The 21,577-nt window shown below is 57.7% G+C and overlaps 3 protein-coding genes across 6 annotated transcripts in view; 1 reads left to right on the top strand and 2 right to left on the bottom strand.

The window, feature by feature from the left end:
* Positions 1-138: 138 nt before the first annotated feature.
* Positions 139-11,700, bottom strand: SLC25A23 (solute carrier family 25 member 23). 2 transcript variants are annotated; one of them, XM_040629484.1, is made up of 10 exons: positions 11,504-11,700; positions 10,270-10,396; positions 9,621-9,708; positions 9,209-9,320; positions 7,989-8,147; positions 7,751-7,903; positions 7,478-7,585; positions 6,346-6,513; positions 2,879-3,029; positions 139-1,874 (listed from the first exon to the last, which is right to left on the bottom strand). In XM_040629484.1, the coding sequence occupies exons 1-10, from the start codon at positions 11,657-11,659 to the stop codon at positions 1,690-1,692; spliced, it is 1,407 nt and encodes a 468-aa protein (XP_040485418.1). In that variant the 5' UTR covers positions 11,660-11,700; the 3' UTR covers positions 139-1,689. The 2 variants fall into 2 exon arrangements, with proteins under 2 accessions (XP_040485418.1, XP_040485419.1); XM_040629485.1 differs by lacking the exon at positions 139-1,874 and adding an exon at positions 1,894-2,348 and having other exon boundaries at positions 11,504-11,699.
* Positions 11,701-14,188: 2,488 nt separating this feature from the next.
* Positions 14,189-16,780, top strand: CRB3 (crumbs cell polarity complex component 3). Of its 2 annotated transcripts, none has more exons than XM_008711288.2 (5): positions 14,189-14,296; positions 14,513-14,688; positions 15,425-15,498; positions 15,771-15,914; positions 16,263-16,780. In XM_008711288.2, the coding sequence occupies exons 2-5, from the start codon at positions 14,607-14,609 to the stop codon at positions 16,332-16,334; spliced, it is 372 nt and encodes a 123-aa protein (XP_008709510.2). In that variant the 5' UTR covers positions 14,189-14,296; positions 14,513-14,606; the 3' UTR covers positions 16,335-16,780. The 2 variants fall into 2 exon arrangements, with proteins under 2 accessions (XP_008709510.2, XP_040485417.1); XM_040629483.1 differs by having other exon boundaries at positions 14,189-14,304.
* Positions 16,781-16,782: 2 nt separating this feature from the next.
* The window catches only part of DENND1C (DENN domain containing 1C), an 8,697-nt gene continuing 3,902 nt past the window's right edge, over positions 16,783-21,577 (bottom strand). For both annotated transcript variants that reach the window (XM_040629480.1, XM_040629482.1), the window contains 13 exons: positions 21,431-21,531; positions 21,279-21,324; positions 21,049-21,150; positions 20,835-20,960; positions 20,335-20,439; positions 19,438-19,528; positions 19,311-19,351; positions 19,017-19,088; positions 18,361-18,405; positions 18,185-18,292; positions 17,910-17,977; positions 17,552-17,759; positions 16,783-17,452 (listed from right to left, as the gene is read on the bottom strand). In XM_040629480.1, coding sequence (XP_040485414.1) covers positions 16,838-17,452; positions 17,552-17,759; positions 17,910-17,977; positions 18,185-18,292; positions 18,361-18,405; positions 19,017-19,088; positions 19,311-19,351; positions 19,438-19,528; positions 20,335-20,439; positions 20,835-20,960; positions 21,049-21,150; positions 21,279-21,324; positions 21,431-21,531 — 1,728 coding nt within the window. In that variant the 3' untranslated portion in view covers positions 16,783-16,837. The remainder of the gene's footprint in view (positions 17,453-17,551; positions 17,760-17,909; positions 17,978-18,184; positions 18,293-18,360; positions 18,406-19,016; positions 19,089-19,310; positions 19,352-19,437; positions 19,529-20,334; positions 20,440-20,834; positions 20,961-21,048; positions 21,151-21,278; positions 21,325-21,430; positions 21,532-21,577) is intronic.

Raw genomic sequence — 21,577 nt, 5'->3', positions numbered from 1 at the left:
AGGTGGGGGAAGGAGGAAGCCATGGGGGGGGGTCCTCCAGCCCCCCCAAACAACCCGGTTGCTCTTTTGTAGTCCTTTCATGGGGTTCCCCAAGGACTTGGGAGGGACGGGAGGGGTCCCCCAACTATGCTAAGCTCAGAACCCAACTATAAAGTGCAGAATGTACAGGGTCATGGGGAGGTGCTGGGGGCTTGGGTTATCTGACGGGGAGGAATGTCTGCTCCACTCTGGTAGAAAAATAGACCTGGAGTGAGTTTGGGGGATTTGGCTTGTTTGTTTTGCATAATCGGATGCTTGGCTCCAGGGAAGGCTAGTCTGTGTAGACTTGCTCCCACCTCCCAACCCTGAAGCCTGGAGAGAGGCTGGCAGTGCTGGGGTGTGTTTGGGGAGGGTCCCCTTAACATGTCTCTGGCCTCAGACTGCCCTCTTGCCAGCCCCCAAGAAAGAGTGACTGGAGGTTATCATCGGCCTAAAGGTGGGAAGGGAATGGAAGACACCGTAGAGCATTGTGGGGAGCATGGGGGGGCAGTTTTCCCACAGGGCCAGAGGTGCGGCCATGCAGGGCAGGTGGCGGGGTGTCCAGCCTCTGTCTAGGGCGTGGGAGGGGCATCTCCTCCCCCAGCTGTCGGCTTCTAGCCATGTCAGGACTTTGGACAAGTCCCATGGGTTTTCTGGAAGCAGGAGGCCAGGACCTACGCTTCCCCCAGTCTCCTTAGACCCTGGGCTTTGCATCATGGGGGGGAGGCCCCTGGGCTCTGGGATGTGTCTGGGACAGGGGCACGGGGGATCCAGATGCTGTGATTGGCCTATTGGGATCTATCTAGACTTGGAGTCTGGGCATTCAGGATCCAGTGCCTGGGAGGATTCCGGTCAGAATCCAGGGGTTAAGGGGCTGGGATCCAGTGTTTGGAAGGGGGGGGGGTCTACCTCCTATGGGTGAGGTTTCAGCATCCAGTGCCTGTGGTGAAGGGGTTTGGGGTCCAACAGCTGCAGTCGCCAGGACCCACTCGCTCTGCCGTTGGGCTCACATTGTGGATTTAGGCGCCAGGATCCAGCCGGTCAGGGCTTGGGAATCCGAGATCCGGTGGTTGGGGGTTGAGGGTGTAGTGGTTGAAATGTAGGGAATCCAGTAGTCAAAGCAGAGGGATCCGGGACTCAGTGTCAAGATAAAGGAATTCAGGAATCCAGTAGTTGGGGTGAGGGGATCTGGGATCCAGTGGCTGGGGCCCCGGGATCTAGGCATTGCATTGTCAGGATCCGGTGGCTGAGGCTTCTTGATATCCAGAATCCAGTGGCCGAGCTTGGAGATCCAGGGCTGGAAGCATGGGGATCTGGGATCCGCCAGTGGGGTTGGGGATCTAGGACCCAGTGCTGGATCTGGGGCCTGAGGGAGCTGGGGTCTGGGTATTTAGGTATGGTGATATGTGCTCCTGTGGCTGGGTTATCAGGATCCATTAGTTGGGTTGTGGGGGATCCTGTGGTTAAGTCATGGAGGTCCAAGACCCCGTGTGGGGGGGCCAGTAGCTGTGATATGGGGGTGCAGGACCCAGTGGATAAAGTGTGGGGATCCTGTGATTTGGTGTGGGGAGCCCTGGGATCCATCGGCTGGGCCATCAGTCTCCAGTGGCTGAGGTGTGGGGATGTCATGATTAGGGTGAGGGATCTGAGGTGGGTCAGGCTCTGGGTCCCTCACCTGGACGTGACCCCCAGGGCCTGCTTCATGTTCTCGTAGACCACATAGGAGATGCTCACAGCCGGAATAACCTTCATGAAGTTGGGGGCAATGCCCCGGTAGAGGCCCCACACGCCCTCCTGGGACAGGATGTGACGGAGCAGACCCAGCATGGAGAGCTGGGGGGCGCCCTCGATGGAGGCTGGGAGGGGTGGGGAGGCCAGGTGAGGCCAAAGGGCCCCTCTCACTTTCCCCTCCTACTCCCCAGGGCTGGGCCTGTGGCCGTGGCAGCACGAGGGAGGAGGGTTAGCTTAATAGCAGGACCTACCACTCAGAGTCGACACTTCTCCTGGCTCTGGAAATGGCTGCTCACCTTTACGCCCCAATCTTGAGGGCCCAGGTTTGGGGACGATTAGAAACAGAGAAGGTATATGTGTGTGTGTGGTGGGGGAGGGTACAGACTTTTCCTCTGCCTGGAACTCATTTCCCTGCCTCTTCTCCCAGCTCACTCTTCTCTGCCTTCCAACCCTTGTGCCAAAGCAGGCTCTTCGGGGGCGCTGTCCTTGGCACCCAGCCTAAGTCTGGCTCTTTCTCTTCTCCTTCATTGAACCCTAAATCCATCCTTAATTGCGGAATGATTTATTCAGCATCTTGCTTCCTCTCCAGCCTGTGAGCTCTTGGAGGGTGAGAACCGGGGTTTGTGCACTGATACACCCCCAGAGAGAATCACAGAACACAAATGCTAAAATTCCCAAGGAAACTCCCCAAACAGATTCAGGAATGTGGTGGGGGGCGGGGGGGGGGAACTCATTAAGGAAAACTACAGAGGAAAATAATAAACCCATAACCAGCCTGGCCCCGCCCCTCCTTACCCAGATCCTCCCTCTCCTTCCCTCACTGTCACCCAGCCCTGCAAACGGGAGCTCAAGGTAGCAGCCCTCCCAGCTAAGCTTGCTAGGGCACTCTCCCTGCATGGGCTCTCCTCTCTCCGGTGCGGGGGATGGGCTCCCGTTCCAGTGTCACAAATGGAACAAATGGGTACATTGAGGCCCAGAGAAAGGTAGGGACTTTAGTGAAGGCCGTCCAAATCCAGAAGGATCCCAGCTTGGGAACCTGCCTACCCAGGAGGAGGAGCTGGGGATGGGGAGGTAGGTGGGGCCCGAGTGGTGATGCTCTCCCTGCCCCATCCTCCCGCCCAGGCCTCACCTTGGGCCTGCATGCGGGTCCGGACCAGGGCCAGGGGGTAGCTGGCTATCTGGCCACAGGTGCTGGAGACGGTGCCGCAGGCCAGGAGCACGAGGATGCCTGGGTCGGCCGAGTCGTGGCTATATTGCTGGAGCCACCGGTTCTTCAGGGTCTGGCAGGGGCGAAGAAGGGAGGAGAGTGTGGGTTGGATCGGAACTGGGTAACACCACGACCCTGGCTTCAAGGCCCGGCTGGCTGGCCTCTGCACCCCCTGAGGGCTGGTACCAGCTGAGCGCTTGGTACCTCCCAGGTGCCCCACGAGCACGGTACCTGCGTCCTGTTGCTCAGTCCTCACCTTGACCCTCCATGGCATGAGGGGGGACGGCCTCCCTACCGTCCATGCCCTTGTCCCTGCAACCTGGGAATATGGTACCTCACGTGGCAAAAGGGACTTTGCAGATGAGACTAAGTTAAGGGCCTGGAGCTGGGGCATCATCCTAGACTATACAGGTAGGTCCAATGTCATCGCGAGGCTCCTTGTAGGAGTCCGAAGAGAGGGGATCATAGAAGCAGAGGTGGGGGACAGCTTGGAAGATGCTGTGCACCTGGCTTTGAAGGTGGACGAAGGGCCCACTGGCCGAGGAAAACGGGCAGCTGCTAGAGAGGGGGAAAGACAAGGAAACGGCCGCAGCCTCAGAGGAAATGCAGCCCTGCCAACATCTTGACTTAGCCTGGTGAGCCCCATCTTGGACTTCGGACTTTCAGAACAGTGAGATAATGAGTATGCACTGGTTTAAACCACTAAGGTGACGGTCGGTTGGCACAGCAGCCGTAGGAAACGAATACACTCCCCAACGTGGACGCCCCATCCGTATCCCATTCAGCTCAAAGCTGCTGGCTCCCACCTGCCAGCGTCCACAGCGCTGCCTGAGGACTCTCGCTGGACCCAGAAATAGGCAGGAAGGGCCGGGGAACCCGCACCCCCAGCAGCGGGCGTCAGACAACTGACGTGGTGTATCAATACCCCAGCTCCCTTGCCTCCCCGGTGGGGCATGTTCTATGCTGCCTCCAGAGGCCCCCACACCAGGATGGCGCTGCACCCGCCCACCATGATAACTTGCTTGATAACACGCCCTTATGGGTTCGATGGCATCCCCCCAAAAGATATGTTGGAGTCCTAACCCCCAGGACCTCAGATTGTGATCTTATTTGCAAATAGAGTCTTTGCAGGTGCGGTGAGTTAGGATGAGGTCGCCCTGGAGTAGGGTGGGCCCTTAAGCAAACATGACCAATGTCCTCATAAGAAGAGGAGACAGACACAGAGACACACGCGGGGAAGGCAGTCATGCAGCGACAGATGCAGACACTGCAGGGATGCCCCTGGCTGGTGGGGGCAAGGAAGGATTCCTCTAAGGTTTTGGAGGGAGCGGGGCCCTGCCGACAGCTAGAGTTTAGACTCCAGCCTCCGGGACTGTGACAGTAAAGGTCTGTTGCTTTGCGCCCCCAGTTTGCGGTACTTTGCTAGGCAGCCCTAGGGAACGAATGCTCCCCTGTTTGGTTACCTTACCTTCCTGCCAAACCATGTGCTCTCACATCCCTGCTCTGAGGCCGTGGGGAAGTTACTTGCCCAAGGCCACAAAAGAAAGGTAGGAGTCAATATTCAGAGCCACACCGGAGTCCAGAGCAGTGAGCCTGGTCTTTGGGCAGCCCACCCCTTATGAAGCCTCTCCGCAAGGACCTTCTTTCTTGCTCTGGGACTGGGATGGGTCCTAGGCTTCATTTCCTATGTCACTTCTAACCCCTTGGTAACAGCTGCCCAGAAGTGTGTGGAGAGGGACTCGGGGCTGGGATAGATGAGTGATGTCTGGGCTGGGCAAGGAGTGGGTGCCTTGGAAGCAAGTGTTCACCATTACTGTCTTTGACGTTTTAATAGCCTTCTTTTGGGGCTGGAGCAGGATTTGCCAAATAGGTGTTGAATGAGTGTTTAAGAGCTGTTCTGTTGAAAAGAAGTTCTGATGACCAACACTGGGCCAAAAAAACAACAAAAACCAAACAAAACCCCAAAACAAAAAAACAGTGAAATCACTTTTCTGCAGACTTCTCAGAGCCTTTAAGGGACTAACCTAGATTTTGAAATTCCAAGAGGGCGTAGGGTTTCTCAAACCACTTAGACCTCCCACCTCCCTTTTTGGGTGAAAAATGGATCGAATAATGTTATGTCTAATTTCTATGCACAGTCCCCAGTGGCTGCGTCTTGCACTCAGGAGAAACCAGCCACATCGCTGAGCTCTTGCTGACTCTTTGGATCCTTCCAGCCACGCAAGACTTGCACTCTTCCAACAGGCCAAATCCAGTCCTGCTTCTGGAGCTGAGATCTCTGCTCCCTCGGCCTTGTTCACGGGGCCTCACTCATCGCCTCTCAGGGGCCTGCCTCGACCCCCTCCTGCCCACTGTTACTTTCAATTACACATCCTGTTTTTTCCTCTCCTGAGAACTTAGGCAGGATCTGAAACTACTTGTTAGCCCTTGGACTGACTTCCTTGCTTATTGGAGTGGGTGCCCCAGGGAAGCGAGGACCGTGTTGTTTTTACTGAATGCTGGCCCTGTACCTTGGGATGCTTGGTACATCGTTGCTGAGTGAGCGAGTGAATGAATGAGCAAGTGAGTGAATGAGTGGTGGCCTTGTCTCACGCAGCCATCTAGGTGCTGGGTGCTGGGGAGTCGGGCATGGGCGGCAGGTGGGGAGTGTTGGAGAGGAGGACCAGCTGCATCATTTTGCAAGGCCCAGTGCACAATAAAAATATGTAAGGCTCCTCGTCCAAAGATGATTAGGGATTTCAAGAGGGCAACAGCAGGGTATTAAACCAAGAGCCGGGCCCTCTGAGCATAGGGCCCTTGGCGACTGCACTGGCTCCCTGCCCGTGAAGCTGGCTCTGTCCTGCACACAGAGCCTCTGGGGGATGCCCGGGGACATCTGGGGCTGTGCTACTTGGGAGAACCTGGCGATCCCGCCAGGGGAAGAGAAAAGTCATGACCCCTGGAAAAGAAGTCAAACTCCCTGCCCCATTCCTGCCTCTCTTGATAAAGGCCCTGAGATGCTGGCCATGGGGTGTGGTTTCTATGAAATGCGTAGGCCCTGAAGAAGACATTGGCTGGGTCCAATACATGCTCTGGGGAGACAAGCGTCTTTGAAGCTCACTTTCTCCCACGATTCTGTGACCTACAGTGGTCCCTGACCTTCCCGGGTCCCGAGGCCTAGCAAGGCAAGGCTGAACTGTACACGGAATTGGGAAGAATTCTCACAGGGGTAAAGGTGAAAGAGTTGGGGAGTCCAACAGCTGAAGGGGTTCCCCAGGATCCCAAGGCCCATGGCGCTTCTCCACCCCTAGCTACGGAGGCTGACTGAGTCAGTCCTCTGGGAAAGGGGCGTCCTGTGGGCAAATCCCACAGGGGAGAAAAAAGGCGGGAGGGGCGGGCTGCCCACAGACCTCATAGACGGCCAGGTCGATGCCCGCGTAGGGGATGATGCCCAGCACGTTGGGCAGGTAGCCGCGGTAGAAGGCGCGGGGCCCCTCTCGCTCCAGGATCTGCCACGCACAGTCCAGCAGCCCCTTGTACTGGCCCGTCCGGCGCAGGGTCAGCCGCGTCTTCAGCACCTGGGGAGGACCTCGGTTATCCCTGGGAAAACCGCTGCCAGAAACACTGCACCCAGGAGTGCAGTCATCTAGAAATAGCTCCTCCCAGAAGGATCTACCCTGGCAATAACTGAATTTCACAAACCACTTACACTACAATCTTCTGCTGTCCCCAAATCTCTATGCCTTGAAATGGTTACATCTCCCAGAATTGCATATGGTGGCCACCGCTGTCTCCCAATATCTTGTTCCCTTCCCCCTTAATAATAGAAACTATAATTTTCAGCAAGCACACAGCTACTCAAAATAAAAACTACATTTCTCATTTCCCCTAGATCTATGGCCATGTGACTAAGTCTTAGTCAATGAAACAGCAGGAGAACAGGTATGTGTGACTTTCAGAAAGTATCTTTAAAGGCAGGGAGGTGTTCCTTCCTTTGTCTATTCTTCCTTATTGACTGGAAAATGGATGTGATGATTGGAGCACACGCAGCCATTTTGGTCCATGAGGTGGGTGCTACATTCTGAAGTGCTGGAACAAGATAGAGGGAAGGAACCTCGGCCTCTAACACTTTGAAGTCACCATACCTGTCCTGAACTGCTTACCTCGGACTTCATTTATGTGATTTGAGTTTTCCATCACTCAGAATCCTGACATACTGCACAACCTGAAACCTGAAATGATTCCACTGGGAACAAACAGCTTGGAAATCAGGACCCTGAGAAGAGGCATGTCCATAAACAACGGGCCCCCACAGTTGCCGCCTAAATGGTTGTGATCAACACCACCATCCCTAGAAGTCACATCTCAAATTGCAATGCCCACACAGACTACAGATGAAACAGCATTTCTCTAACGAGCCACAGTCCGAATCAAGGAGAGGTAAGGTTACAATCCCAATGCCTATCACACCACGGAGTGACGTGGTTACTGCAAGCCCCCCCACCCTGCAATGGCGCCTCGGCCAGAGTCCCTCCTTCTCACCTCCATGGGGTAAATGATGGTTTGGGCTGTGGCGCCGGCCAGCGAGCCAGCAACAAAGCGCTCCTGCACATGCAGCGTCTCCTGCTGCCCCCGGATGGCCCGCTTGATCTGAAAGTGGGAGACACAGAGGTGGGCAGGACCTCAGGTCCTCCTGCTGTGCGCACCACACAGGGGAACAGATGCCCACTCCTGGGGTCCTGCAGACATCCCCTGCCCCCAAGCCAATCCCGCCAGCCCTCAAGTCTAGCTCACATCTCCCACACCTGCCCCTACCTGCTCATAGGCCATGAACTTGATGGCCGACTCAGGTGCAATCTTGAGCACGTTAATTCCATTGCCACGCCACAGGGAGCGCATGCCCCCCTCTTGGATCATGTTCTTTAGGCCCCCCAGAACGTTTAGCTTGTTGGTCTTGGAGGCATGGACCTGCGTGGGGAGATAAGGTGGCTTTGGGGTCCCCTTCTGGGGCCCAGGCCTGGGAGAGGGCGTGGGGCTTTCCTGGGCCCCTCACCTGCATGAAGACCTTCAGGCGGTCCAGAGGGGCTGTGCCCGTCCGCGACACAGCACCTGCCACCGCACCCGCCACCAGCTGCTTCCACCACATGCCAGTCAGCTTCTCCTGCTCTGAAAACTCATCAGGGACAGTCAGGCACTCACCGATGTCCAAGACCTGAGGACGCAGGGACTGGGGTGTCACACCATCATAGGAGCAGGGAGATGTACCTTAGCCCTAAATAGGTGTGTCTCCCTCATGAATCCCAGGACACCCAGAGCATCCACCAATAAATCTCACTTGAAGAGCCCAGGAGATCCGTGTTGGACCCCTACCAGATCCCAGCAAAACATCCAACCTGACTCCCACGTAGGATCCCAATATCCCTCCCGGGCACCTCCACCAAATCCCACCGAAGCAGCCTACTCAAGCATCTACCATATAAAGATTGCTTCCAGAGCCGATCAGCTCCCTTTGAAGGATCACACCCAAGGGTCTCCTGGATGAGGATTCCAGAAGATCCCTCCAGGGCCACACAAGATCCCACCAGGGACCTGCCACGTAAGGAGACCAGAGGATCCCTCCCAGGGCCTCAGCAGATCCTACAGGAAATCTGCCCCCCAGGGATCATCCGTCCCCTAGAATCCACTTATAGACTTCCCAACCAAGTCCCTCATGGATCCCCAGAGTGGGAATGTCTGGATCTCCCAAGAGGACTTCACCAGATCCCACTGGGGGGTTCCCCTCCGGATGCCATCAGATCCTACTGGAAGCATCACTCAGAGATTCCCACCCAGAAGGGAGGATCTAGAGCACCTCCTCCCCCAACTTCCACTGGATCTCAGTGGATCTTCCAAAGAAGGTGGCTTTCTAATGAGTCCCTTCAGCAGCAGACCATTTACTGAGGCAAAAAGAAGCCAGCAGAAGGGGAGCTGTGGTGGAAGCTGGAGGCTGGGTGCCCCATCTGGTGAGCTCTTCCTTCCCTGTGCTCCCACCTCCCACAGTCTGCCCCCAGCACCCCGAGGTCAGGTCTGAAGGGCTCCAGCCCGATCACAGACCTCCCCCAATGGGTCCCCAGTCCCCTGAGGTCCAGTCAGAGGAAGAGATGACTAGAGTCTCATCCCTTGGCTGTTCCCAGTGGCTCTTCCTTCTCAAGACTCCTGACCCAGCCCCTCCAGGCCCAGGGGAAACCGGAGCCAGTCCCAGCCACCACGCTAGGAAAGCTGCCCCCACCTCACCGTAGAATGCTTCCAGAAATAGACCACATCCTCCACGTTCTCCAGTGAATGCAACAGGAAGTGGTCGCGCCATTCCTGCCAGTCGATGGTCATCGTGCCGTCACGGTCCATGCTGGGGATGCAGGGCAAGGTGGGGGCAGAATCAGTGTTGGGGCTAAGCAGGGGGTGTTGGAGTGAGGTTCAGTTGGTTTGGGGGTAGAATGACTTCCTGTGCACTGAGAGCTCACCATTTTACAAAGGGGAGAACTAAGGCTCAGAGAAGTAAAGCATCTGGCCCAGAATTTGCCTGACTGCCAAGCCCACCTCTCAGCTCCGCCTACCCTGGGATTGGGTCTGGGGCCTAGAGACTCAAGGTGGTCAAGGGGCCCTGGGGACCCGAGTTACCTGGGATTCTGGACCCCCGGCTATTCACCTGTGCAGAATTTTCTCTGCTTGCTCCAGTGAGATGGAAATGCCTAGAGCTCGGAAACTCTGCTGGATCTCGGACACATCGATATGACCTGGGGAGGGGGTCAGAAAAGTGTGTGCATGGGGGGACCCTGGAGCCCAGATGCTGTACAGCTCAGTATGGGGATGGTCTAGGAAGCCCAGGGGATCCAGGACCCCAGGATGAGATTTGCAGCAGGGTTGGGGGTGGTGACCCACTGGTATCAGAGAGGTGGAACTGGGCAATGTTGGGGGGTTCCTCTGTTCCATGAATGAATGAAAAAAATGAATCCAGGGATAACTACGGGGGTCCTTATGCCATAGGGGGTTGCGAGGCAATATTAGGGACCCAAAAGAGGCTATGGGGGGCGTCTATGCCTCATAGGGAATCCAGAAGCAATATGGGGCATTTCTGTTCCTTAGAAACTTGAGGGTAATAATAGGGGTCACATCCCAGAAGGGAAAGGAGGTGGGATGGGCCCACAGGCCCAACCACCTAGCTGGGGGGTGAGGAGAGCTCCCAAAATAGCCTGTGAGTCATCAGGAAGAAGTGGCCCTCCCCCCTCCTCCTAGCGCTGCCAGTTCTAACCCCACTGGTGTCTCCAGGGCCCCCGCAGCCCATCCCTGGGCCTTACCATCCTGATTCCGGTCCAGACTGTGGAACAGAAGGAGCAGGCGTTGTTCCCGCTCCTGCAGGTAGCGGGAAAACTCCTCCAGGTCCAGCCCACCACCTGGGTCAGCGTCACCCTCCGGGGAGATGCCCTGGCAGGGGGGAAGGGACGAGGGAGCTCCAGGAGGCCGCTCCCCAGCTGCAGGGGGCATGACAAGCTTAGAGCCCAGGAATGCAGAGCCCTCAGCACCTAAAGGACAGGAGCAGGGGAAGTCACCCCTTCATCAGCCAGCTCACTTCTCAGCAATATGCCCAAGGCCACAGTAGGTCTGCAAGGTGGAAAGCAGTTGTCCATTTTTCCTGGCAAGCAAACTGATGCTCTCCAAGGTCAAGTAACTTTTTCAAGGTTACAGAACTGGGAAGTGGTAGGTAGCCTTGGGCTCCTGTCTTTGAAAGCCTGTCCTCCCAGCTGTCTCTTAAAACAAACAAACAAACAAACAAACAACCCCATCCGTATGGCAGTTTCAGAAGCCCCATGAGAGACAGCTCTGGGCACTGTGGGGCAGTGAGAGGTTTCCCAGCTGGAAAGTGGGAGGTTGTCCTGGAGGTCTCAGGATGCTGTGGAGAGAGACACTCCAGTGGCATCTGGGGCTACAGGTGTAGCGGACACCTGTATAGGCCTAGCGGCAAGTTCCTGCTTTGCTCTATCCCCAGCTGAGGGCCGCCCCTTGGGTCCTGGCTAGGGTAGCCTGGGGCATTAAACCAGGCCAGGGAAAGGGCAGGCCTGGGAAATGTAAACATAGAGAGGCTGGGGCAGCTGTCTGGGAGCCAGTGGGTGCCCAGAGCAGGGAAGGGAGGATGGGAAAGGGTGTGTCTCCTGAGGCCAGGAGCAGGGGTATGTCTTGGGATGGGCAAAGAGTTCAGAGGAGGGTGTGTCCGGGGCAGTGGGCAGGAGAGCAGCCCGGCTCGTTTCGCTGGCAGACATCCCCCACCCTCGCGGCACCGGCGAGGAGGGTGGGGGCGGGTGTTGGCAGCTGAACTGCAGGCCTGGGGCCTCCGTGGCTCTGTCTTGGGCGAACCCGTTAGGCCCAGACACGCGGGGCAGGGGGAAGGGGCAGAGACACCCAGGCTGGGCACCCGCACTGGAGCGCAGCCACAGGCAGCCGCTGGCGGCTGCGGCGCTCCATTCAGGGGCTCGGGTTACCGGCGCCCGCAGGGCCAGAGCGCCGCGCGCCAGGCTGGGGTCTCGGCGGGGGTACCTGTTGGGTGTCGCGGTCCGGGTCGCCCCCGCCCAGCCGGGCCAGTCCCTGGCGCAACTCGCGCACGTCCACGCGGCCATCCTTGTTACTATCCAGCTCCTCGAAGAGGCGACCCCAGCGCTGCCGCCGCTCCGCATCGCCCGGGCCCCCCCGCATGGCGCCTGCCCGGGGGGGGGAGGGGAGGCCCGGCGGTGGCGGCCTCGGGGGGGCTTCGCGGCTCCCCCTCCCCCCCGGGGCCCCGCAGGGCCAGCTCCGCGGCCACTGCCACCGCAGCCTCCGCGCTGCCCGCCTGGCTCTGGCACTAGCAGGAGGCGGTGACTGCTAGCCGTCGCCGCCCGCGCCAGAACTTGCATCTCCTCCCCCGACCCGCTTGGAGGGGAGGGGGCCGGAGGCGGAGCCGCGGGTGTGGGGCGGAATGTCGGGGATGCTCTGGTAGTGCACAGGAAGCACCAGGGTTCATTCTGGGGAGAGGGGCTAGAGAGATCAATGGTCTCAATTCTGCTTTCAGAGTTCGGCCTTGCGTGCCTCAGTTTACCCTCTGTCCAGGTGGGGCGCAGTAGAGGGATATCAGAAATTTGGTTTCGTAATCCCTTTCCACTTGACCTTCCTCCCCTACTATTTCTCTTTAGGCACTAAAGTTCTCGTTTTCCCCAGACATGCTCAAGAACCAACCCTACGCCATCCAGCCCTGCATCTACCCGCCCGCTCGTTTCACATTCCCCCACTAGGCCACGGAAACAGAAAATCAAGAAGCGGTGCTTTCTGAAACCCTGCATCCCGCCCGCGAGCCTTCCTTTTCGGTCCCACTCAGATTGGGAAACGGAAGATCAACGAGCGGCGCGGCTGCAAAGTCGGTTTCCTATTGGCCAGAGCTGCCTGAGCTGTGCCCGCCCAGCCCATCTGGGCGGGGCTTCCGCGGCGACCTGGTGCTGCCTTGGGCCCCCGCGGCTTCGGGCGGCTGAGCAGTCTTAAAGAGGCCGCGGCAGGACCCAGTCGCTGTGCTGACTGCTCTCTCCAGATCAACCTGGGGATCTCAGTGTCCCAAGCGCGAGTGCCGACGAAGACCGGGAAGCCGAGCTCTGGAGGCGGGGCACCAGCCTGTCGCGCCCGCTGCACCTGCCGAAAGTCCCGCCCACTACGTTCGGACGCAGTTTCTCGAATCACCATTAGGGGGAGGGGCGGCCAGACCACTTGGCGAAAAATAGTAACAATAACTAACACTGATTCACGGCGTTGCACAATCCAGGTCTTTTACTCACCCCTCGCGTCATCCTTGCCAAAACCCTATAAGGTAGGTGGGACTGGCTTTCCCACTTCACAGATGAGGAAACAGAAGGTTAAACTGCTCTACACGGCCACATGCCCAGTAAGGGGCAAAGCGGGGATTTAACCAGACCTGGAATTCTTACCCATCGCCCTATACTCTAAAAGTGATTAATTTCCCCTTTATCATTACTCTTCACCCTAGAGTTCCCAGGGGGTGGAGGTCTTATTATCAGCGTCCTTTATCGAAAAGTACAGCCGTGAGGGCACATTCAGTTTTGCCCAGACAGGTCGGCTCAAACACACCTGAAAGTCCCAGACAAATGGCCTCTTAGAGAGGTCCTAATGGCCAATGGTCCGAACGACCTCTTAGAGGACCCCTCACAGATGTTTTCTTCATAGGTGGTCCTTGCAGGAGCCCCACAACATGGGGAATACAGATGTTTTCCCAGAGAAATGCCCCAAACAGGCGTTTTCTCAGAGATACATCCCTGACAGGTGGGCCTCAATACACATGAGCCTCTGTCCTGCTGCTCCCCCCCCCCCCCCCCGCCAAGGGCCATGTGCTTCAATATGTGCTCAGGTCTTTTTTTCATTTGATCTCAATTCTATGCAGATGTTCCTCATACGAGGCTATTTCCTTCATTTCACGGGTTTGTTTCTCAACAGAAATCCACCCAGGAAAGCATTATACAGCTCCCCTCGGCCCCCACTCGTAGGTATGTTGCAGTTAAGTATACACCTGCATGGGTATTTTTCCATATACCTGGGTCCTATAAGGTGTACTAAAATGCAGGTGTGTCTTGTACAGGTCTTTCCAGTACATTTCCATACAGGAATTCCTCATACGAGTGTTCATTTCATGCGTGAGCCATGCAGATGCGTTTGCAAAAACAAATGTATCCTACACCAGAGTGCCTCAGTCAGGTGTTTGTTATAATGCAGGTGTGTTCTATACAGCTGTTTTCCACACAGGTATGCTTCCATTCAGTTATACGCCAAATAGATGTGATTCAGTGCAGTTATCTCCCATAGGTGTTCTTCTTACGTATCCACGCAAATGTCTTCTATACAGGTTGGCTCCTAGGCAGGTGTGTACCACACAGGTGTGTTTTTATTAGGGGCCATACATTCGGGCCTGCCCCAGACGGGCGTGCCCCATGCACCAGTGTCTCCATGCCCGGTATGTCTCCACACCAGTGCGATCCTACAGAAGTGCCCGCAATATAGGTGGGAGGTCTCTCTTACACCTGCGCGCTTCCGCCCCTTTTTACTCTTCGGTATTATAGAATTGGGTTCCCGTTACAGGTGCGCCTCTGGCGCTGTCCCACCCCCGTTTGGCTCCGCCCTCTCGCTTAGGCTCAGGTGCACAAGCCGGAAGTGCGCTCCCCTCCCAGGTGAGTGACTAAACTTTCCGGGTCACGTGAGCGGGCGGGGCTGGAGGAGTCCGAGCTACCGACGGACGCACCGAGGGTTCGAGCCAGGGACCCGGACAGGGAACCTGAGCAAGGTCGAGGACGCCTGGGCCAGGTAGGGAGGTAGGACGCGCTGCTTGGCCTGCCACCCCTTCCCCCCTTCCCGTTCCCCAGCCCAGGAACGCGCCGCCTCAAGTTAATCTTTAATCTCTGACCTCTGGCGGCGGGGGCGGGGCGGGACTCCGGGGTGCCCTGGGCGGGTCATCCCTCCCCTAGGCCTGCGCCCGGGTCTAGCCCCTTCCCCCACGCCTGTCTCTTTCTCCCGCCACAGGTGCCGGGTCGCAGGTACCCCCGGCCCGAGATGCGGTAGAAGCAGCGCGCGCGAGAAGCCCGGTCCCCGGTGCCACCAGCCAGTCGCCCGGCCCATGGCGAGCCCCGGCCTGGGACTGCTTGTGGCGTTCGGCCTGCCGCTGCTGCCGGCCCGCTGGGGCCCGGCCTGGGGGCAAAGTAGGTACCCGCGCGGGGCGGGGCTTAGAAGCGCGGATTACCTGGGCCCTGGAGAGGTCGAGAACTGGGGAGCGGTCATGGGATACTTTGAGAGGAGTCTGCAGGGTCGGTCGGGGTAGGGGTTTCCTTGGACGATTGGAGTTGGTGTGGAATTCCTGAGTTCCTGAGGAAGGCGGAATTGTGGGCTGGGGAGAGCAGCCTGTGTCCCTGCGTCTCAGTGTGGTTGAAGTGTTTTGCGCGGACTGGGACCCAGGAGGAGGCCTGCCTGGGCCTCTGATCCCAGGTTGACCAGGCTGGCCATAGGTGTGGACCCAGCCATTCAGTCCTTCTATTTCAGTTTCAGGAGCCTGGGGGGGAGGTGTGAGTCAGACACTCCAGGGAAACGCAGGATCCACCCAGATCCTTAAGGGCCGAGGGAGGGCTGGAGAGGTGGTGGGGGGAGGGCAGGGGCTGGCTTCCAGACACCGTCCATTATAGCAGACCCCAACTCAGCACAAGCTGCAAACTACTGTAGGCTGATTGCTCACTGCTGGGCTTTGCTGGGTTGGGGGTGGCTGTAGGAGCGGAAGCAACTGGGCCAGCCCCTGCATGCAGGGCACCCACAGTCCCCACCAGAATGGAAGACTCAGAAAGGCAGAGTTCTAACCGAGGGATGCCTGAGGAAGGTGCAGTTGTGCCAGGATGGGAAGGATAGGTAAGGATTAATTTGTCCTCTCTACCCACCCCCTCCCCACAGCGCTGGACCCCCCTGTCAATGAGAATGGCACCATTACACCCTCTGATCCAGGCTCTGGCTCCAGTGGGGCCCTGGTGAGTTGGGGTTTTACGTGGGGGGAGGGCAGCAGGGATGTTCCTCAGGCATCCTACATGTAGCAGGTGAAGATGCCCAGACTCCCAGAGGTGGCAGGTGCTTGGGAGGGGGGGTCCCAGCGTGGCAGGTGGGAGCCTGGGAGCCCCAGATGTGATCGATGGAAATCTGGAATTCTGGGGGTGGGGGCGGCATTAGGAGCCCTGGATGCTTCTCAGGTGAGGGTGGACAGAGTCTCCTGGCTCAGGTGGGCAACCTGTCCCCTCTCCTGCAGTCTCAGGGGGCCATCACTGCCATCATTGTGGTCTTCTCCCTCCTGGCCGCCCTGCTTCTGGCCGTGGGGCTGGTGTTGCTGGTGCGAAAACTGCGTGAGAAGCGGCAGACAGAGGGCACCTACCGGCCCAGCAGCGAGGAGCAGGTGGGTGCCCGCGTGCCGCCGCCCCCCAACCTCAAGCTGCCGCCCGAGGAGCGGCTCATCTGAATGTTGGGGCCTGCTGCAGCCACCACCACTGCCCAGGACCACCCGGTGCTCGCTCACACGCAGCAGCTGTCACCGAGACAACAGCCTCTGATGGTGCAGGAGGACTTGGGGGGCCCCGGGGCACCTGCCTGGCGGGCTCGGTGAAGCATGCCACCTTTGCTTGACTCTGCCTGCCGTTGGGGATGCCGGGGCTGGGGGCCCGCCTCCGCGCTTGCTGCACCATCTTCGCTCGGCCGTCTGTCCTGCTGCCACACAGGCCCGACAAATCCTCTCCTTTCCTTTCAGTTCAACCATGCAGCCGAGGCCCGGGCTCCCCAGGACTCCAAGGAGACAGTGCGGGGCTGCTTGCCCATCTAGGTCCCCTTTTCTGTCCATCTCCCTTGCTGTGTGACCTTGGGGGAAGGCAGAGCCCTCTCTGGGCAATCAAACCTACCCAGTGCTTAAGAATAGAAGGGAAGAAGGTGCTTTAAAGACTCTGTCCCTGAGGGTGAGGGAGAGTGTGCTGCTCAGATTTTATATATATACATACATACATTCGGTAGTGAGATAAAATAAAACCTTTTTCTTTTTGAGCTGCTGGGGGCAGGAATTAGTCTAGATGGAGGGAACAAACTCAAGGCTCATAGGCTGTTGAGAGATGAATTGTAAAGTTGCAAGGATCCTAGGGCTGGCAGGGCTTCCTGGAAGGGAGGGGCTTTCAGCTGTACCTAAGAGCCAGCGGGAGGCTGCCCCAGGAGGAAGGTAGTGAATGGGGTACGTTTCTGAGCAGAGCGGGCCCCCAGATAAACTCACCAGGGAAACCAGCTTTGGGTTCTTGTGGCTTTATTGAAGGATCGGGGTCTCCTCCAGGACCCTGATTCTTAACCTTCAAAACACTTCTTAAGCTCAGCGACTCTGGGCCGGCTCCTAGCCTGGGGCTCCTGCCAGTCGTTGGCAGGTGCGGCAGGGGATCTGAGGGCTCCCGGCCCCTCTGGGAGCTGGAGGTGAGCATGCTCTGCCAGCGGGACCTCAGAGGGCTGGGATCTCGGGTTCTCTGAGGAACCAGGATCTGAGGAAGAATCAAGGGGTTGGGATGTCCAGGTAATATCCAAGTTGGGCTTTGTGGAGACCAGAAGCTGGGGGCTTTCTGGAGGGCTAGAGTGGGTGGGTGCTGTGGAGAGCTGGGTGCAGGGGCTCTCCTGGACTCTGGGATCTTTGGCTGCTGTGGGGGAAGGGGAGAGATGTAGGATTAGAAGATGGGACTCAGGGTCCCCCTGGCTGCTTGGGTCCGCAGAAGCTGATGAGGACTGGGGTGGAAGGATGGTTTCTTGGCTGGCCTCCAAGGGTGGCTGGGAAGTAGGGTCCTCTGAGGAGGTCATGGCATCCAAAGGCTGGAGGGTTTGCAGAGATGGCAGGTCAGCAGGTAGGGACAGGGGCTGAGGCTCTGGTGGTTTTTCATCATCTGGTTGCCATCTTGATCTTCCTGGTATGTCAGGCTGGGTAGGGGTGGGGAGATGGGCAAGTTGCTGGCCTTCAGATGCTGGAGGGGCTGGGAAGTCCGATGGGCTAGTGGGGGAGAACTGGGGGGCTCTCACCAAGCTGAAGCAGCTGTCCGGGTCCCCTCTGTGGCAGCAGTCCAAGCTCTGGCTGGGTCGCAGGCTGCCTGTCCTGCTGGCTCCCACGCTCAGACTGTCCAGAATCTCACTCAGCAAATCCAGTTCTTCTCCAGACCCCAGGAAACTGCTGTCCAGAGCTTCCTCTGCCCATGGGTCCTGGGCATCCTCGGGGCTCAGAGCAGGTGCCCTGGGTAAGGATGGGAAGCCTCAGATGTCTGCCCGACCCCCCAGTCCTGATTGGACTGCTCTGGAGGTTCTTGAGTTTAGGGACCATCCTCCCCATCAGTCCTGGCCTTCCACTTCCAACATTGTCCCCTCCCCAGCCTTTGAGACTTACACCTCCTCCAGGGACTCAGAAGGTGTCTCCTCCAGCCGCCTTCTCCTGCTGGGGCGAAGGGGCCGGTTCTGCAAAGGACAGATTTGGAGGACGGGGCCTCAGGAACTACAGAATCAGGTTTTTGGAGGGGGGGGAGTGTTAAGCGGGCACCGGATATTGGGGTAGGTGAGCAGGTGAGTGAGATGTCTGGATGGAGACAATGGGAGGAGGACTAGGTGGTAATTCCAGCTGTGAGCATTTGCAGTGGGGAGTGGGGTGGGGGGCACATAACTTACCTTTCCAAAGTGCTGGGTGATAGGCAGGCGCTGCTGCAGACGATCTGAGCGGCTGGTGAGGGACAGGGCTCTCAGGGAACCTCCCCTTTGCAGGCCAGAGTCCCCATCCTAGGAAGACGGTGGGTGAGTCAGAAGCCCCTTCTTCCACTGCCCCAGCCATTGGCCACTGGCCTTACCTTGTACATCAGAAGGCTCTGCACACCCTTCAAGCCGCTCTTGGCCTACAGAGGAGCCAAAAGAGAATTAGATGCCACGGTGATTTGACCCTGAGCATTTTGAGAACTCAGCTCACCGTCCCATAGGACAACTGTCTTGCCATCTGTTCACATTTGTGCCTCAGAGACAGTCACAGTTCTCCACGTACCACCTAAGACGTCAAACTCGCACCTTGCCTAATACGAAAGGAATATTCCTAGGGGACATAACCACTGAATGAAATGGGGAGTGGCAAAATGGAACATTGTAAAAATGTATCAGCATTCAAAAGCCAAGCAACGAATAAAACCTAAGGGACAATTAAGAGCTGCAGAAGTTGGCCACAGGAGGCTTATGGGCTTGGGAGAAAAGGAAACAAGGACAGAGGCTGGGAGTGTAGTGTCTGAGGACAAAAGACGTTCACTAATGAGTCTGGGTTGTCAATTTCAAATCGGGAAGCAATGATTCTGACAAAAACGAGTAGGTTAATGGAGAATAAAAGCAGGAAGACTTGTTAATGGTTTAACTGCTGATTCGGTTCTGATAAAAATGTTTGCACTTTACATGTGGGGTTGAAATGTGCCTTGTCCCCTTGTCTTTGTCACCCCAGTAAGGGGCCTGTCTACTGTAGCCTTACCGAGCGGTACATGTTTTTGACAGCTGGTTGGGTCTTGGCCTTGACTGAATGCAGGAGGGCACCACCACCTTTCTGGGGAGAGAGAATGGCAAGGGAGAGAGACTTGGTACCCTGGGGTTACCCCAGACTCCACCTCCCCACCCCAGCTGCGTGATGCTGGACAAGCCCCTCTCCCTAGCCAAGTCTTAATTTCTTCGCTTCTGTCTATAAACGAGTGTAATGATGACCCTCCCTGGGGACTGTTATGGAGCTAAGTTAATCCAGTAATAAACACTAAGTGTTCATTGTTACCACCTTTAGGTTGTCTGCCCAGAGCTGGTAGGAGCGAAGAGCGCCTGCAATGAGGAGAGGAGGTCATGGCTGGTGGGCTGAGGCTGGGGTGCTGGTGGGGCGGGGGCTCCGGCCTAGGCAGAGGGCTCACCTGAGGAGGCCCCGCTGCAGGTGATCTCCTGCTCAAAGAGATCTGAGAAGCCTTCTCCTGTGTTGAGCTTCTCCAGTCGGCCTTCGATGAACTGGGGGTGAGGGAAGCGTCAGAAGGGGCTGCTACCAACACATCTGAATCCGAGGACTCAGGATTCTGCTGGCCCTACACACACACAGCCGTCCCTGGCCCCTCCAGGGACTCACCCCTAGGACCCAGGGGTCTGGAGCCATCTCAGGAAGCCAGAAATCCAACCCTCTCCCGCCGCCCCAGTCAGGACCTGTCAGGGACTAGACCCCGCCCCTCACAGGGACCCAGAAGTCGGACTCTGACACTCCTGACCGGCCCCCCTCCTTTCAGTGATCCTGGAAGAAGTCGACCTCACCTTCAGGGACTCGAGAACCCATCCCCGCACAGATGGACCCTAGAGTCCAGCCCACCTCCCAAGAACCCAGGAATCCAGCTGCACTTCTCCCCCACGTCCCCGTAACCCCAGAGTCCCCGTCCGCCTGCCCCCCAGCAAGGGGAGTGCGCACTCGGGACACGCCCCTTTCAGAGTCTCGCATGTACACCCACTCCTGCCCCTGATGCTCCATCCTTAGGGACCCAGGGATTTAATCCCACCCCAATCTCCCCAGGAACCCGGGAGTAGATCTTATCCCTCAGGTGTCAGGGGCTCCCATCCTTAGGGAAACAGTAGTTCAGTCATGCCTCCCCCACCCGGGGACCTTGAAGGGTGGGACCCCGCCGGACCGACTCTAGTCTCGCCTATAGAAGTCAGGCGTCCGTCCCTCTGGCTCTAGCTCTGGCTCGCCCCCAGAAACCCAGGGTTTTCCGCTCCAGCCCCGCCCTAGCCCCGCCCCCGGCTCCGGCCCCGCCCCCAGGGTTCTGGCGTACCTGTTTGAACAGTTGCAGGTGCACAGCCCGCCGATGGAAGGCCTGCAGGGGCGCCCCCGGCTTCTGGGCCAAGAATGCTTCTTCACTGAAGGTCACAGGCTGGCCCTAGAAGAAAGACCCGCGATCTGAGCTTCCGTGGCTCTCCTGGACACCAGCTGTCTCCCTTATTCTATCATATGTCTATGTAGCAAATGCAAAATGGGACCATAATGGTATCTATCTCCTCATACAGTTGTGAACATTAAGTGAGGTAATAGTGACAGTAAAACATAGCATTTATCGAGTCCTCGCGATGTGCTAGGCACTGTCCAAACATTTGGCATATGCCCATTCACTGACTCACATGAACCTTTTGTGTTGGTACTAGTGGGATCCCATTTTACAGATGAGGTAACAAAGGCACAGAGTAAGCACTCGATAAAAGCTAGGTACTACTACTACTATTATTCTTAATCCTTCAAGGACCCACGAGTCCTCTCCTCGGCCTCCCCGCTGCTCACCGGGCTGCAGATGAGCGCATCACGGTACCCCCCGAAGAGCAGGGCCTGGGCTTTGAGGAAAAGACGGGACACCCCTTCCCCCGGCGTCAGAGCAACCTTCCTCAGCCTCAGCCTCAGCAGGGACACCTGCAGGACAAGGGGAGGCTGTGAGCCGGCCGATGTGGGACCTTGGCCTTCGCGACGCCTCAGGAGCATAGAAGGGGGTGACACTGACCACGTCTGGGGGCAACGCTTGCACGTCGTCAAAGGGCGTCTCCAAAGTATTGGAGTCCACGTTCATCACCACGACCTCCTCCAGGGCTTTCTCCCGCACTCTCTGCGTTGGGGAGTAGGGGTGGGGACAGCCGCTCAGAGCCTGAGGATCTCTGGCGGGGGCGGTTATTTGGGGGTGCAGGAGGAAGGGAATCCCGTCCGCTGCTGCGGTCCCGGTCTGCTCCCACTCACCTCGGCGAGACTGGAGTGCACTCCGATGAGGTAGGGCATAGGCGCACTGCAGACGACGGAGGGGACAGGTCATGCAGGCGGCCCCCCCCCATAGTTTCCAGGACCCCAGGCCTCTTCCCAAGCCCTACTGCTCCCCAGTCCCCGCCTCTCACCAGCAGTAGTCTAACAGATGCGGCGGCAGGGTGGGAATCAGCACGTGCTCCCAGTGCATGGGGTACAGGAGGGCGCAGGACGCGTGGACGCACGATGTCAGCTGGGGATACGTAGGGGGCCGTAGAGTCAAGGCCTGGACACTCCCC

Source organism: Ursus maritimus, unplaced genomic scaffold, assembly GCF_017311325.1.
Source record: "Ursus maritimus isolate PB19 unplaced genomic scaffold, ASM1731132v1 scaffold_14, whole genome shotgun sequence".
In the NCBI taxonomy this organism is placed as follows: domain Eukaryota; kingdom Metazoa; phylum Chordata; class Mammalia; order Carnivora; family Ursidae; genus Ursus; species Ursus maritimus.
This window is presented reverse-complemented; position numbering and strand designations above follow the sequence as displayed.